General features: G+C 35.8%; 1 protein-coding gene across 1 annotated transcript in view; it reads left to right on the top strand.

Moving 5' to 3' along the window:
- Positions 1–2051: 2051 nt before the first annotated feature.
- CHAT (choline O-acetyltransferase) overlaps positions 2052–15707 on the top strand; it is a 79206-nt gene continuing 65550 nt past the window's right edge. The window contains exons 1-2 of the mRNA XM_051973824.1: positions 2052–2321; positions 8502–8620. Coding sequence (XP_051829784.1) covers positions 2052–2321; positions 8502–8620 — 389 coding nt within the window. The remainder of the gene's footprint in view (positions 2322–8501; positions 8621–15707) is intronic.

Below are 15707 nucleotides of genomic sequence, written 5' to 3'. Positions count from 1 at the left end.
GGATAGATTTGAAAAATATTTCTCAGGTAGAAAAAAAGGCCTTGATAATCAAATGAATGTAGGGGATGAAAGAAAGGCAAAATATACAGATGACTCTTTCAAGTTGGATGAATAGAAGAATAGTGGAATCAGCAACAGAAATAAGGACTAACTTCCTTATTTTATATATATATATATATATGTGTGTGTGTGTGTGTGTGTGTGTGTGTGTGTGTGTGTATACACACACACACACAGAGACAGAGAGTAAAATTTGAAGGAGAGATGATGAGTACTTATTTTAGAGATGTGGAACTTGAAGTATTAATAAAATATATAGGTGGAGGTACCTGACATGTAACTAGAAACATGAGACTGAAGTTCAGAAGAAAGCCCAGTGTTATAGATATAATCCTTAATAGATATAGTCAGTCAGGAAAACATTCACATAGTGAAGATATATAAAATCATAATAGTAGACAAAATTGCCAAAGAAAAGAGTAAAGATGGAGTAAAGAAGAGGGTCAAGAACATTCAGCCTTTAGGATTCATGTTTAACGGATGGGAGGAAGAGGAGTCCAACAAGGAATAGTCAGTGAAGCTGGTGAAGAGTCCAACAAAGGATATGTCAAGGAAGACTAGAGAGAAGAGCATCCCAAAAATGCTGTGGATGACAACCTCAACTTCTGTAAAAAGGTGATAGAAAGTGGGAGCTAAGAAAGAGTCATTAGACGTGGCAAATAGGCAGTCATGAAGGAACTTGGAGAAGGCAGTTTTAGTGAAGGCAAAAGCCAGTTTCCAGGGGATTAAAGAGCAAGTAAGAAAGTAGAGGAAATAAATATATATTATTCTTTCCAAAATTTAGTCAGGAAGATTGCTTAATGTAGTAGTAAAATTAAGTGTTCTTTTTTAGAACAAAAGCTACCTGAGTGTGTTTGCAGGCAGAGGAAAAGAAGGAAATAGAGTAAAATATGTTTAAGATGAAGGGCAAAATAGATGGTATGTGGAATGAGGTAGTAGAAGAGACAGGAGGGAAGCAAAATCTCAGGTAGAAAAGTTTTGTCAAGGGGAACCACACCTCATTCTCTGAGACTGGAAGAGAGGAGGGAACTTGAAAACACACCACTTCTGAACTAGGGACAAGACCTAAGGTAGCCCTTGTCAAATCAGCTACTTTTCAGTTCTCCTCATGTCATCTAGAGAGAGAGAAGGATAAGAAATGGAGTGTTGAGGAGAGTGTAGAGTTTTGGTATATATTACCATAAGGAATATCATAGAGTCAATGACAGAAAATAAAAGTGAAAGACTATTTGGAGATAATGAGCTTTTGTATGGCAGACTTAAGTCAGAACAGCTTTGTGGCTTGTGTAAACAGTGTTTCCATATCAGGGGTACAAGTGGATTGGTAAAACAGATTAATCAACAAATATTTATTAAGTTGTGCTAAGTGCATTATACTAAGTGTCAGGAAAACAAGTGGCATTGTGCTAAGTGACAGGAAAACAAAGACAAAGATGAAATAGTCTCTGCTGTCAAGGAACTTACATTCTATCAGAAGAGAGAAAACATGTATACAAAGAAACATATACAAAATAAGTATACAAAGAAATACAAAGTAATCCTGATTGGTAAGAGTTAATCAAAGTGTGACTAGCAAGGCAGGAAGAGTAGAAAAGGTGGATTCGGGAGACACTCAAGAGTGGCAGAAAGTACAATTTTGAAATAGCGAATCACTGGGTCAGGTTTGTGAAGAGAATTGAAGCCAGAATAGGGATTTGTGGACTGAGTGAATAGGAAATGGTGGAGTTTTGGAGGATATGAATAAAGGCAAATAACAGGATCTATAAGAATAAGGGAACAAGTCCTTGGTATTTGTGGATAGTAAAGTGATCTCTACATGGATGAGAGCAAAAATGAAATCTGAAGAGAAACAATGGCTAAAGCCAAAATTTCATGAGAGCTGTCTTCTCTTTGGTGGGAGTGGGGATGGGAGACAACAAAGGAAACAAGGGAAAAGTATAGAGAAAAGGTAGTCTCTTAATCTGAAATGAAGTCCCATATTCCTCTACTCCATGCCTCAAAAGCTGGGATCCCCACACAAACCTTCTTGGTCTGTGCCATCGACCACCTTGTCTTCTGCCCATACTCAGGTGTTGCCCAAACTTCCTGTGCCGCCACTGCAGAAGACCTTGACCATGTATCTGCGGTGTATGAAACACCTGGTACCTGAGGAACAGTACAGGAAGACCAAGGTGATTGTGGAGCAGTTTGGTGCCGCAGGGGGCCTTGGGGAAGTCTTACAGCAGAAGCTCTTGGAGAGAAGGGAGAAGACAGCAAATTGGGTAAGAAGTCAAACCACAATATAAAGCCCAGCTGGGACAAGGGGAAGAAGTGGTAGAAAAGGGACATGGGAAGTTCATTATTTCTAACACCACTGGCACCATAATTTCACTTCTTTGGTAAAAGTCTGTATCCCTCTCAAAACCACTCTACATCCTTGGTGATTGGTGACAATGAACTTTCCCCAGCCAAAGAATATCATAATATAGCTTCCTTGTCCATGTAGAAGACTTCACATAATCCTCTCCAATGTTTTCCCATATAAATTCTTTGTTTACTTTTTAGCAATAAATGTTATTAAGCACAAGTTAATGCTAGTGCAAAACTAATGTTGATAAGTATAGACAATTGAAGAGTTGACAAGTATAGAGAGCTGCCTAGAAAACTGACCCTAGAGTCAGGAGGACTCGGGTCAGACTCCTGTTTCTTCTACAAACAGATTGTGTGACTCTGGGCAAGTCACTCAGGGTGCCCCTTCAAGAAACCCTCTGGGAGTTTTATGCAAGGAAACTGATATGCCAGTTCCCTTAGAGGAAACAGAACTGGAGCTTGCCACAGTAAGATAGGTACACATGCTATTATTTTTCCATGAAAGCTTTTTTTGAAAATGTTCTTGTTGTGAACAATATGTAGTTTAGGATTTTTCTGTGTATTGGGTATTTTAAAAGCAAAATGATTGGTGTAATATTCAACTTATTCAAGTTTCAACATCTACTTGGGTATGTAAGAATTGTGTGAATTTTCTGGGATAAATTTCTTACTGTTACCGATATAAGGTTATAGTAAATATCTGTTTAGTTTATGTCTGAAATTTGGTTAATAGAATTTTTTATTAGAAGTAAAATTCTTTGGACTTATAGTTAATACTATTTGGGAGTTTTAAAGCTCCACTCTCTGATGTGCTGAAGGTTGAATTTTAACTGCTTATGTTACGTTATAGTTATGTTCTTGCATTTTTTTTTCTTTCTGTTACTGATTTCTATCATCAGAACAATAGTTAATAAGAACTGTTAGTGCAATTCAAATATGTCATACCTTGCTGTTTCCAATCTGGTTATATGTAATCATTATATCCTAAATATTTAGGCAAATTAGTATTTACCCTGATCATCTATCTGTTACTGGATATTTGTATCTGTGGGTATTCAGGTTTTTTTTAATGTTTCTAAATAATGAGAGGACAATTAGCACAGTGGTCTGTGAAACCTAACTGCTATTTATTGGGACTATAACCGTCTACCTATCCTGTGAAGCAAACATGGGAACTGTTGGCCAATGTATACTGATCTCCCCACATGTTGTAGCAGTTCCAGACTGTTCTAATCTTTATCTGTTAAATTTGGGGGGGGGGGGTTGTTCCAGAGTTTGGTCACATTATAGCTATACTGACCTGCTTTGGAGACTTGGATCAGCCCATTGATCGTTGTCAGCACACCATACCCATCCCCCTGCTTGGACTGAAAGCCAGGTCTCCACCCCTTATCAGCATGAAGTAGTTTTTGAATGAGAGACCATCACCCATGGTCCTGATGTAATTTAGACTGATATGGGGGACTTGGGAATAGTTGATGAATGACTGTTAAACCTTGACTTGGTCATCTATTACTGTGTGTTTAATATTTGGGATGGAAATTGTTAAAATTGGTAACTGTTGCTGTTAAGGAAGTTAGAATATGTTTATAATATCTATGTTCACTTCAGAATATGTAACTGTTTGAGGGATTTTTTTTAGGAAATTCCCCCTGTACTAGTCTATTATGTATAGGAACTTTAATTCACTCTTGGAATTTATATTGGGATGGTTATTTGACTATTTACTTTTTTTTTTTAGTGATTCCTTTCCATGAGAAAAAAGGAGAGGAAGAAATAGGAAACTAGAGAAATTTGTGGATTTTTCTCAAAATACCTAAAAGAGTGGGAACCCTTAGTTTTCTGTTCACTTGGCCTTAGATACTTCTGCCCCACCCCCTATCTCAACAGTTCAGATTGAATTGGAAGTCCTTAAGCAGTCCTTTTTTATTTTTACTATGCTTTAGCTTTGAAACCCCTTATTTTGTGGAATTGCCTTGGCATACTCAGTTTTGGGGACTATTTTTTTTGGAATATCCAGAAATCATACATCTTGGGACTTGGCAGTCTCCAGTCCTGTAACCCCAGTTCCTTAATTACTATCTCAGCATTCTCAAAGGACATTGCAGTTTTGAGATCAAGCCTCTCAAGTTCAAAGTTTGCCTATCTTCATGGTCTAACTGTGCATATTCTGCTCAGAAATCCTTTCTGGATCCTAGTAGCAGCTCCTGTTCTATCAGAGGGAACAGATGGAACTACTCCAGGCCCCACTCTTTCCCTCCTTTGGAATCCCTGACAGACTTGGGGTAACCCTCCTAGCATAGGCAGCATGACTGTCTTGAGAACTGCTACTCCCTATATAAATTAAGTGCACAAATGACTGAAGCCCACCTAACACAGTGAACTGTCCATCTCAAACTGTATTCTCTGGCTGAGATGAGGACCTTTGTATTGTTGATAACTCTGGGTTTGTCAGGAAGAGACTTGCCCTTGACTTAAGTCCTTGCATTTTCTAATTTCTTTTTGATTTATTTGCTTCACATTGGGTTGGCCAAAATTATGGTGCTGAGACCTCTGTTAAATTTTGGGGGGGGATTGTTCCAGAGTTTGGTCATGTTATAGCTATACTGACCTGCTTTGGAGACTTGGATCAGCCAAGTATCCCCTAGATATCTAGGTATTTATCTAGGGGAGGTATCTAGGGGAGGTAATTAAATAATTAAAATATTCAGAAGGAGTGTGTAATGTTGTGCCTCAGTTTCCCTAGATTGTCATCTTTGTTAATTTATCTTAGTATTTTTATGTCTGCCGAATGCCAATCTGTTCTGTGATGATTGTTTCTAAGATAGTTGGTGGAAGCAATTTTTATGGTATGAACATATTGCAATCAGTTTGCCACTATGTTTACCCTGTATAATTACATTAGTAACCAGAATAGTTCAACGGTCCTTATCAAAAATGTTACATTCAGAGGATGCTATTAAAATGATGATTCTTCAGAGAAAAGGTTGGAATGTATTAGAGAGAGCTATTCTTGATGGTGAACTTGATAAACAATGTATAGATATGTTAACTGATTTTGAGCAGTGTGTAAGTTATTCATAGAAATATGATAAAAAAAACTATTTACATATTACAAGTATGGAATGGAGAGATAAGGCAAAGAACTCCCAGGAAGGTTTAAATTCTTTTTCTATATTTTGTTATTCATCATTTCTATGTCTCTGTGACATGAATAAGTATGTTGTGTATTAGCCAATATTACTTAAACTTTAGATATATTTACTTAACCTGAAATGATGACATTTATGATTATTCAATGTTATCAATATTTAAACTATTAGTTGAATGTTGTTAGCTTAGTAATCTGAATTTTGAAGGTCTGTTGGCACCCATGTCTAATATTCAATTAAGCGGAGAGGGCACCTACTTTCTTAAACCCAACCTATGATGTAATCTTTGTAACCAAACCTATAAAAACTGTATATCTTTCCTAATTCTTTAGCCCTCCTACCACGAGCTTTCTCTTTCTTATCTCGTGATGAGATGGCTCATCCTCTGGAGGTTTTAATAAACAACTTTTCTGGTATCTACTGAGTGATCTTTGAGTAGTCATTTTGAGTAAGGGTCTTCTATATCCCTCACAGATATAATGCAAAATAATATCTGATAAGTGCATCATAGAAGCTAAAAAAAAATAGAAGTGAAAAAAAGTGAGGGTAAAGAGATAAAGGTCATTGGTAGGAGAGAGATAAAGGAAGGTTTTATGGATCTTGATGGAAATGCCCTTCCTTCTATCTAACCATCTTTTAAATTCTAATTCAGTTGGGTTGGTTGAGATTTTAAAAGTATAGGGAAGCATTCTGGCACAAACAATAATGCAAAGGCATGGTAGCAGGAAAGCAGATGTGCAAGAGGTAGAAGTTACAAAGAAGTAAATTTAAACTCAACTTCAGGGGAAATGACCTGTTCAAAAGTTGACTGAGTTGCCTCAGAGTTGGAGAAAGGATTTTCAAGTAGAAATGAGAAAACTACTGGACAAACTATTTAATCTGTCCCAGTCTCCATATTCTCATCTATAAAAAGAAGGAGTTGTATAAGTTGGTCTCTAAGGTATCTTCTAATTCCAAATCCATTAATTTCATGATTTTTTGTTATAAGGGGATGGGAATGGATTACATTCAGATATGAGTAGCTGTAAAGGTCCCTCCTTATTCCCAATTCTATTTTGTGAATCATGAATCATAAATGGGGGAACAAGCCACAGAGTTTAACTGATGCTTAGAGTCCCTAGAGGAGAACAGTAAAATATAAGTAGGTAAAAGATAGAAGATAATGCCATATTTTGAAGGACTTTAAATGCTAGGCTAAAAAGTTTGAACTTTAAACTTATTGTAGGGTATGTTTAAATTGGGTTTGAGCCACCAGATCAATCAATCAATCAACAAGCATTTAACAAGCATTTATTATGTTCCAGGCACTATTCAAGGTTTTTTCATTTTTAAAAAATGCATCCATGAATCATAAAATCCACCTATATAAGTAGAGTGTCTTGTCATAGCTCTCTGAAGCATTGGGAGAGAGCCTTGTACTCCAGAGTCAAGTTTAGATAACTGTTTCCACATAAAAGATAGACTGCTTAAATTATTCTCAGCTTACAGGGACTTATCTCACTTAATCAAATTTATGCCATTGAGATATTACTAGCTCTATGGGTTTCTTTTTCCCTGTAACAATAATCAAATAGGTCACGCAATACTATAATAAGGATATTTCCTGACTCCCTTCAGTTTTGAACTTATGTGTTATGGGAATAAGGAATCTCTTTAAAATGGGAGATCAAAAATTGTGCTTTTTTTTCTTCTTTGCCCCTGCTGAATGAGTACCTTTGAAAATGCCATTCATATAAGAACATTCATTAGAATATTAAGCTCCCTGAGTGTAGACAATATTTGTTTTTGTCTTTTGCAGGAACTGGCACATTGTAAGCACTTGATACTTATTTAATTGAACATTGGCTTTAGCAGGCCTTGTGCACAATAGAAAAAACTCTTCTCATGATGATCACGAGATGATGCTGAAGAAACTATCCTTTGTATCATATTTTTATATTTTTCCTACTATCTTCCCAAACATTATTTCATTTAACCTTCATAAGCACCCTGTGCTTAAATATAGACAAATATGATTCTCATCAATTTGAAAATGAAGAAATAGTATTGGGGAGGTCCCATGATTCATCCTAGTTCCGATACATCATTGCAGGGGCAGGATGAATCCTTGTCTGGTATTTATAATGAAGTGAATTTGAGATATGTGTCAAGGCAGTGGGTTAACAAACACCAAACTATTGTCCCAATTTATCAGCAGCTGAATGATTAAGGACCTGAGCTCAAGAAAAGATAATCTATGTGTATTCATCAAAGCCAATAATAGTGTGTCACATGTGCAAAAATGTTTTGTAATGGCTCTTTTTGAGGTGGCAAGGAATTGGAAATTTAGTGGATGCCCATCAATTGAGTATTGGCTAAATAAGTGATGATATATGAATGTAACGGGACAGTATTGTTCTATAAGAAATGATGAGTAGACAGATTTCAGAAAAACCTGGAAAAACTTACATGAACTGATGCTCAGTGAAGTGAACAGAACCAGGAGAACATTGTACATAGTAACAGCAACACCGTGCCATAAATGAAATACTTAGCTTTCCTCAGCAATATGATAATTCAAGATAATTCCAATAGATTTGGGGTAGAAAATTCCATCTGCAGCCAAAGAGAGAATTACGGAGACTGAATATGGATCAAAGTATACTATTTTCATCTTTTTTGTTGTTTGCTTTTTATTCTCATGATGTTTTCCCTTTTGGCCTGATTTTTCTTTCACAATATGACAAAAATGGAAATATATTTAAGATTTATTGTACATGTATAACATATATCAGAATGCTTACTATCTTGGGGAGGGGGAAGGTAAAGGAGGAAGGAGAAAGAATTGGAACTCAAAATCTCACAAAAATGAATGTTAAAAACTCTTTACATGTAATTAGAAAAATAAAAAAAGAATAGTGTGTCAGTTCATGTCAGTACTTCCCCACCTTTTTCCTGTAGGTCTTTGAGTACTGGCTAGATGACATGTATCTCAACAATCGATTGGCTCTTCCAGTCAATTCCAGTCCAGCTATGATCTTTGCTCAACAGAATTTCCAGGATGTGAATGATCAGTTAAGGTAAGGCTTCTTTTAAATTCTGGGGAAAATGTTACACATAGTCATTTCCCTCTCCACCCCCACATACCCACATATCTACATAGACAGTCATCTGCTTAAGGTAGTGTCCTGAGAAGGAGGGAAGGAGAAACGATCCCTTTCTGGCTTCACAGCAAAGATGTCAGACATGTTGCCTTCTTGCAGCCTTGTGGAGTGAGACCCAAATGAGATTAAAATGTAATTGTGAGGTGTATAACAAAATAAAACACAAAAACATAATAAAAGACAATACATTTTAAAACTGTCAATATGTAGCTCCCAGGAATCCTTATGCAGGGATTTGCTATTGTTCTTAAGGCATTTCATTCCTGTCTCACTCTTCGTGACCATTTTTGGGGTTTCCTTAAATGTTTGCCATTTAGTTTCTGACATCTCTATCTGAGTTTGATACTATTGCTATAAGGAATATTTGGGAAGTATTTTCTCTGTAAGTTAACATAAGGAGATGGTCATGAAGGGATTTAGTGACTATTCACTAAGAATCATTCCTTTGGGGAGACTCATGTCTAGACTTGGATGTCAGAGTTGGAGTAAGGCATTTGTGTGCTTTAAACAAAGCTGGAAAATATCACTACTATCCTTCCCCTACAATTCCTCCATCATAATTTAAAATTTTCTCTCACTGTGCTTTACTGCTCACTAAGGATTTTCAGATTTGACTCTAACACATGGAACTTGATTAATCACAAAATAAATGTCTATGTGCCATGAAGAGTAGAATTTTATGGCATTAGGAATATATTTTTATAAAAATTTTCCCCATTAAGCCTCCACCTTAGGTTGAGTCCTAGTCAATTACCTACTTTGTCTATCCCTAGTCTTGTGCTGAGACCTTGACAACCTCTAATAACAGGTCATATTCTATTCATAAAAGAAAATTGCCAAGCTTTAGGCAAAACACTGTCAGGATATACTCAAAACCATCCATCACATAATGTCCCCAAACCAAAGCATTTTATAGAAGGGATTAAAAAATCATTCCTTCTTTTCCACAAAATGTCTTCCATATGCTACAATTTCAGAGCTCACTGAGCTGTAATAAAAACCTCTGTGCTAATTGCCTCTGTCTGAGGTATGATTTACAGGTAAGAGAAGAGATGAAATGAAGGAGAGAGAAGAGAGAAAGACAGAAGAAAAGGAGAGAGATGGAGGGAAGAAAGGAAGGAAGGAGAGAAAAAGAGGGGGAAGGAGAGAAAAAGAGGGGGAAGGAAAGGGAAAGAGGGAGAAAGGGAATCTCTCCAGTATTCCAGAGAAAGGGAAATTTCCATACATTACTGGGTTGAGCCTCCATTGCTGTTAATACTTTTATACATTGCTTTCCTGGGCATGTGATTATGAAGCTTCTCTTGGCTACTTTAACTTCCTTTACAAGATCCTTTTATAATACTGGGACACATCTTATACCATCAATTCAATTCACCTAAAATTTATCAAAAAGGCCAGCTACAGTGTACTTACTAGGCTAAGTGGTAGGAATGCAAAAACAAAACAAACAATAAACAAAACAATAAACTAAAAAACAGCCTATCCTGATTTTAAGGTAGAACTATTTTACCTTGGATGGTAATTGTGTTGAAAGAAATTTGGGGTCTAGAGCCTAAGGTTAGGAACTAAAATGGTAAAATGCACTTATATAAAATTGTGTCTATATTATCTTCTCTGTTAGAATGTAAGCTCCTTGAGTTCAGAGACTACCTCACTTTTATTTTTGCATTCTCATTGTTTGATATTTATTTAAATACTAAATGATTTATCAGCCAAATAGAAATGAAAGATAAAGGACAAATATAATTGTATAGGAAGATGTTTCTTTTTATCTGTGCAAAACAGTTTTCACTTCAGTAAAATCTATGACAGAAATTGTCCAACAATCCATTGATAAGTATTTCCTGCCAATTATAATCAACAACACAAATATGATAAAAAAAGTTTATTATGCTAACAGCATAAACTCACTGTATATAAAAATCAATCAACCCTGAGCAGCAATTTCATTACTTTTTATAAGTTTTAGTTACATAGGCTGGAGGGGCTAAAATAGAATTTCACAGAAAGCAGAGAGGAAGATGTATATCAAGTAAAATAGGATATTAGCAGGTAAACATTTGTGCCAGAAATTCCAAGTTGTAAATTTTCAGACAGAGAAAGAAATAACTCGATAATAGCAGGGCTATATTTGAAGTCTAAGCTTGATCTTGCAAATTCAACCTAGTGATATGATCTAGTCATCTTAAATAAATGGCAGTAAGAAGGTTAAACCAGCAATGCTCTTCAGGAAGCTTTTTACTTCTTTTTCAAGAAAAAAAAATAAATAATTCACTTGGAAAATTTCTTAAATTATGGGGTTTCCACTGACTTTAGTAAATTTAGTAAATTAATCAATTAATCAAGTATTTATTAAGCATCTATTGTGTGCCTATCACTTCGAAAGATACTTAGGGGAATGCAAATAACCATGTAACATCAGGTATCCCATTTTTCTGTAGGATTCAGAAAAGTGTCTCCAAGTTCAAGGTACTATGAGGGTTTGAATCTATTAAAAAATAAAAACCCATGAGATTCCATGTATGTTTATTTTTACTAGTCATCCAGAGATCACATAATTCAAATAAAAGGTATTTAATCAAATGGTAATAGAACATAAACCTGAATCACACTCTCCCACAAACATATGTACCATAAGTGGGAAGAATGCATGGTGCTAGAGAACATACATGGATGATCATGCATCTGGGAAGCTAAGGAGCACTAAAACAGGCATGTGTGGAGGGGAACATATTGCCAAGGCATGCATGTAGAAGGGCTTACAGGTAAAAAACATATGTGGACACATTTATCTTGCTAAAGAATTGCTGATATCTTCTGCTGATGTCATCACCATGTTGCTCCTACTGAGTCTATTCCCCTGCTCCCACTGGCTGTGCTCCATGTAATCTCTACTAGAAATTACTTCATCAGGCATATGGTTATGAAGCTTCTGGTTTCTGTTGAACAACAAAGCCAATATGCTTTTTTTTTCCTTCTCCCTTTTTTCCTATCTCCCCTTTTAGCTAAGAGCCCCGAAACTTAAGCTCCAGGCTCTTCAGTAAGGAGAGAGGCAGGTTCTCATTATGTTAGGGTAAAATATCATTGTTTTTTCTCAAAAGGAATAGAAGGAATTCCTCTGTGCCAGCTCTATCTGACTGCATCAAAAAGTCTCCTTTGATTTTTGTCTATTCCTGATTGCCAGTGAATGCACCCTTCAAAAATCTCATTTTGGGAATGCCTTTCAATAAATTGCAAAAGACTTTCCAAATCTGAAGCCTTAAAACTTTTCTCAACTCTCCAAGAACTTTCAGGTTTCCCATACAAAAAGGGAGGAGGGAAGAAACATTTATTAAGCATAGTGTTAATACAGCTTTTGGGGAATACAAATATAAATGTAAAGACAGTCCTGCCCTCAGTGACCTTACATTCTAATAGAAGACCATATACATAGAGGAGTATTGACTACTTTGTTTAGTAAAGCTACATGGATGCTGAGTAAAACAGATTGACAACTTGCTTCCAGGAATGATGGAGGAGTAAATGATTGAACATTGTTTCAGACTTGGCGGGATATGAAGGGGAAGGTTCATAGGCAGTAAAGGCAAGATAACTGGCTGGTTTATTTACAAAATAGTCAATGTTTGAAAATGAAATCAAGCATGTCTGAAGTAGTGGATTAGGGGAAGTCTTCACAATTAGCACATCAGACCCCAAAGAAGAAATTCAAAGCAGAACTAAAACCTTCAAGCCTTGGTGTCCTACCTGGGCAGCACACAGCTGTGTGTTGTGTGAGCCAAGGGAAATTAGAAGTAGGGGGAGATAGCAGGAGCTTCGAAGATGGCAATGGAAGAACAACCAAGAAAAATCTGGCAAATAATAGAAAATGTTTTGCAGAATGATTTTTGAATGAATCTCAGACTGTATTCAATAAGATCTTTTTTTCCAATATACAAGTTCATGCTCTAAGGAAGATTAAAAACAACAAAAAATACTTTGACATACATTCTCTGGCATTCTATTTTTCATTTCCCCCTTTAAAAAATGTGGGTTAATTAGCAATTGGGTTATTTGTTTTGTTTTCCCTCTGTTGTTGACTTCTCAGATTCCTAGAGACTGGGTAATGCAAAACCAGGTCGTCATCAATTTTTTGAAAGGATTCAAAACAAAAGCCTTTTTTAAAAAAAATGTAAAATTTAAATGTTTTGCATGTGCAGCAAGCTAAGGCCTTCTCCTGTTTCCCATTATTATGATCCTGGTCCTATCTGAAGGACTGTTTTGCATTTACACTGAAGGCCCTTCCAGGATCCGTGGAGCAGCCTCCCTTGAACACTGAAAGAGGGAGTGTGACTAACTTGGCATTTGCTTAGTTCCTTGTGGTAATGAGGGTTGGGCAGTCATTAATAGGTTTATTATACCCCCACTCTTTACCCCTCCATTTCCCTTTAGTTTCTAACCATACAGCCTATTTTAATATACCTAGGAGAACTAAATAAAAAATTGAATTTTATAGAGTTTTAGAAGATATCTACTCCAACATTCTACACTATGACAGGAGTCTAATGCCTTTGTTTGGAAAACATCTCCACACTGAGTGAAGAGTGAATGCAAAGGTTAATGATTGTCTGGAATGTCTTTAATGTTTTATGTCCATGGATATACTGGTATATTTACATGAATACATTTCCACATATATAAAAAATATATGTGTATATATATATGTATATACACACACACACACACACACACACACACATTCATCAAACCCTTTTAGCAGTTCTGATGAAGCCTATGGACCTTGCAGAATAATATTTCTTTTTGAAAATTCATAATTTAAGGAAATGGTTAGTTTCAGTTAGAGGCTAGTGAAAATAAAGGTGCATATTTGTTATAAAGCTTTTTTTTCCCTTTTTAATGAGAGAAGAATTGGGAAGGAGAGAAAATAAATATTTGTTAATTGAAAAGATAAACTTTAAAAGATCCAAAAATTAAAATGCATTTTTTTCCTATCCAAGTCCACAGATCCTTGAAATCTATCCACAGAACCCTTTGGAATTTGTTGATCCAATGTCAAGAAGCTCTGACATAGATAATGAACATATAATTGGAAATGCCAAGGGGAAAAAACCTATTTTTTATTGCCATGAAGATGGAAATTCCAAGGAATAATGCCAACTCCACAGTAATATATCTTTCAGACAGAAAGCCTTTTGTTACCTCATAAGGGAGAAAAGTTGCTTGGGAAGTCTGAGCTTAATTCATTCTTCTATAATTTTTTAAGGTTTGCAAATGATATATTCCAAGTACAGTGTTTCTTTTCATCTCACATTGCTTTTATAAATTATAAATTATTTTAAAATTGAATTTCTCTGTCCCTGAATTGTAGTCTGGAAAAAATTCCCTATTGACAGATTTGCCCATTTCATTTGCTGTGTCAGATATCTATGTATCATAATGGAAAAAAAAACAAGAATCAACATGCTTCATTGGATCTTACCCCTAGTTTCACATTGGATTACTTATTTAAACTCTATTACATATTTTCCAGCTGTAGAATAGAGTAGCATTTAGAATAATTATTGCTTGTCTTTACCATTCCTGGACCTCCTTTTTTTAGTCTTTTCCCAACTTTATTCAATATGTGTGAAGGGAACCACTAAATATTTCTGAGAAAAAAAATGTTATTACCAAACCTATATGGAAGAAAGAATATTTTGGTAGTGGTATATAGTATGGAATGGCAAGAAGAGAGAATTGAAGGCAAAAAAAAAGCCTATTAGTAGGTTTACAGCAAAAGTTCAAACCAGAGTACTGAAAGCATTTACTAGGGTGGTAGTATAGCTGAAGATGGGAAAGGACAGTTTTATTATAGGTGGAGCTAGAATTAATGGGGCTTGATAATTGTTTAGATATTATAGGTGAAGAAAAAGGCAGAGTCTGAGAAAAAGCTAAGATCGAGAATATGAGAGAATGATGAATGGTAGTCTCATAGAAAGACATGAAGAAGTCAGAATGAGGAAGAGTTTAGGAAGAAAGATGATGAACTCAATTTTTAGACTTGTTAGGATGAAGAAAGTAGGAGATACATAGATGGAACTTAGAAGACAGGGTCTAGATATATAAATTTGGAAGTCATTTGCATAGATGTGGCCCTTGAAGTCAGGAATTGAATGAAATTGGTAAGTAAAAGATGTAGAGTTAAAACATAAGTCCATGAATAGTCTCTTGAAAGAATATCTAAATGAAGAAAATGCAGAGCCAATGAAGGTGGAAGAGAAGTAGCATTAAGAAGGTAGCATAAAAACTAGGAGAAAATAAGTGTTTCTGAATCAGGAACAAGAAAGAGTATCCAGAAGAAAGATATGGTTAGCAGTACTGAGTGCTGCAGAGAAATCCAGAAAGATGGGGACTGAAAAAAAAACTAGCATTTTTTAAAGATGTTGGAGAGAACAGCTTGGGTAAAGTTCAATTGGAAGAGGTTGAAGATGGAGTGAGTAGTGAGCAGGTGGAAGTATTAGTATAATAACTAGTTGATCAGCTCAAGTTCAAAATTGGAACAAAAGTCTCATAGTCCACTAATAGTTAACAAAAAGAAGTTTGTTTGGCTATAGCAAGGAAAGGAGAGAATACTAAAATGATTCATCTGAGTACAGCTTGTCTGTGACAGTGCTGATGTACCATTAATCTGCTAATCGAAGTCTCAGGGAAAAGCTGGAGATCTTTATACCCTGACACATTTATACTTTTAAGAAAAAGACCTTATATAGCCTACATGATGTTTCACTGATAGATTCACCTCCTATATTAACATAGATAATGTTCTCAAGATGTTTATCAGTGAAGAGGAGGGAGGAAAGAAATAATACAGTAGTTGAATGGTTAGGATTGGGAGAGAATTGAGCACATTTATAGAGTGTTAAGGAAGTCATTCAAGCTAATGAGAAAGAAGGGATGGTTGTTGAAGTGAGGTCACAAAGTGGGAATGAAGGAATGGATTCAAGAATACAAGTAGAGGAGCTAATCC

This window comes from Antechinus flavipes, chromosome 2 (assembly GCF_016432865.1).
Source record: "Antechinus flavipes isolate AdamAnt ecotype Samford, QLD, Australia chromosome 2, AdamAnt_v2, whole genome shotgun sequence".
In the NCBI taxonomy this organism is placed as follows: Eukaryota; Metazoa; Chordata; class Mammalia; order Dasyuromorphia; family Dasyuridae; genus Antechinus; species Antechinus flavipes.
This window is presented reverse-complemented; position numbering and strand designations above follow the sequence as displayed.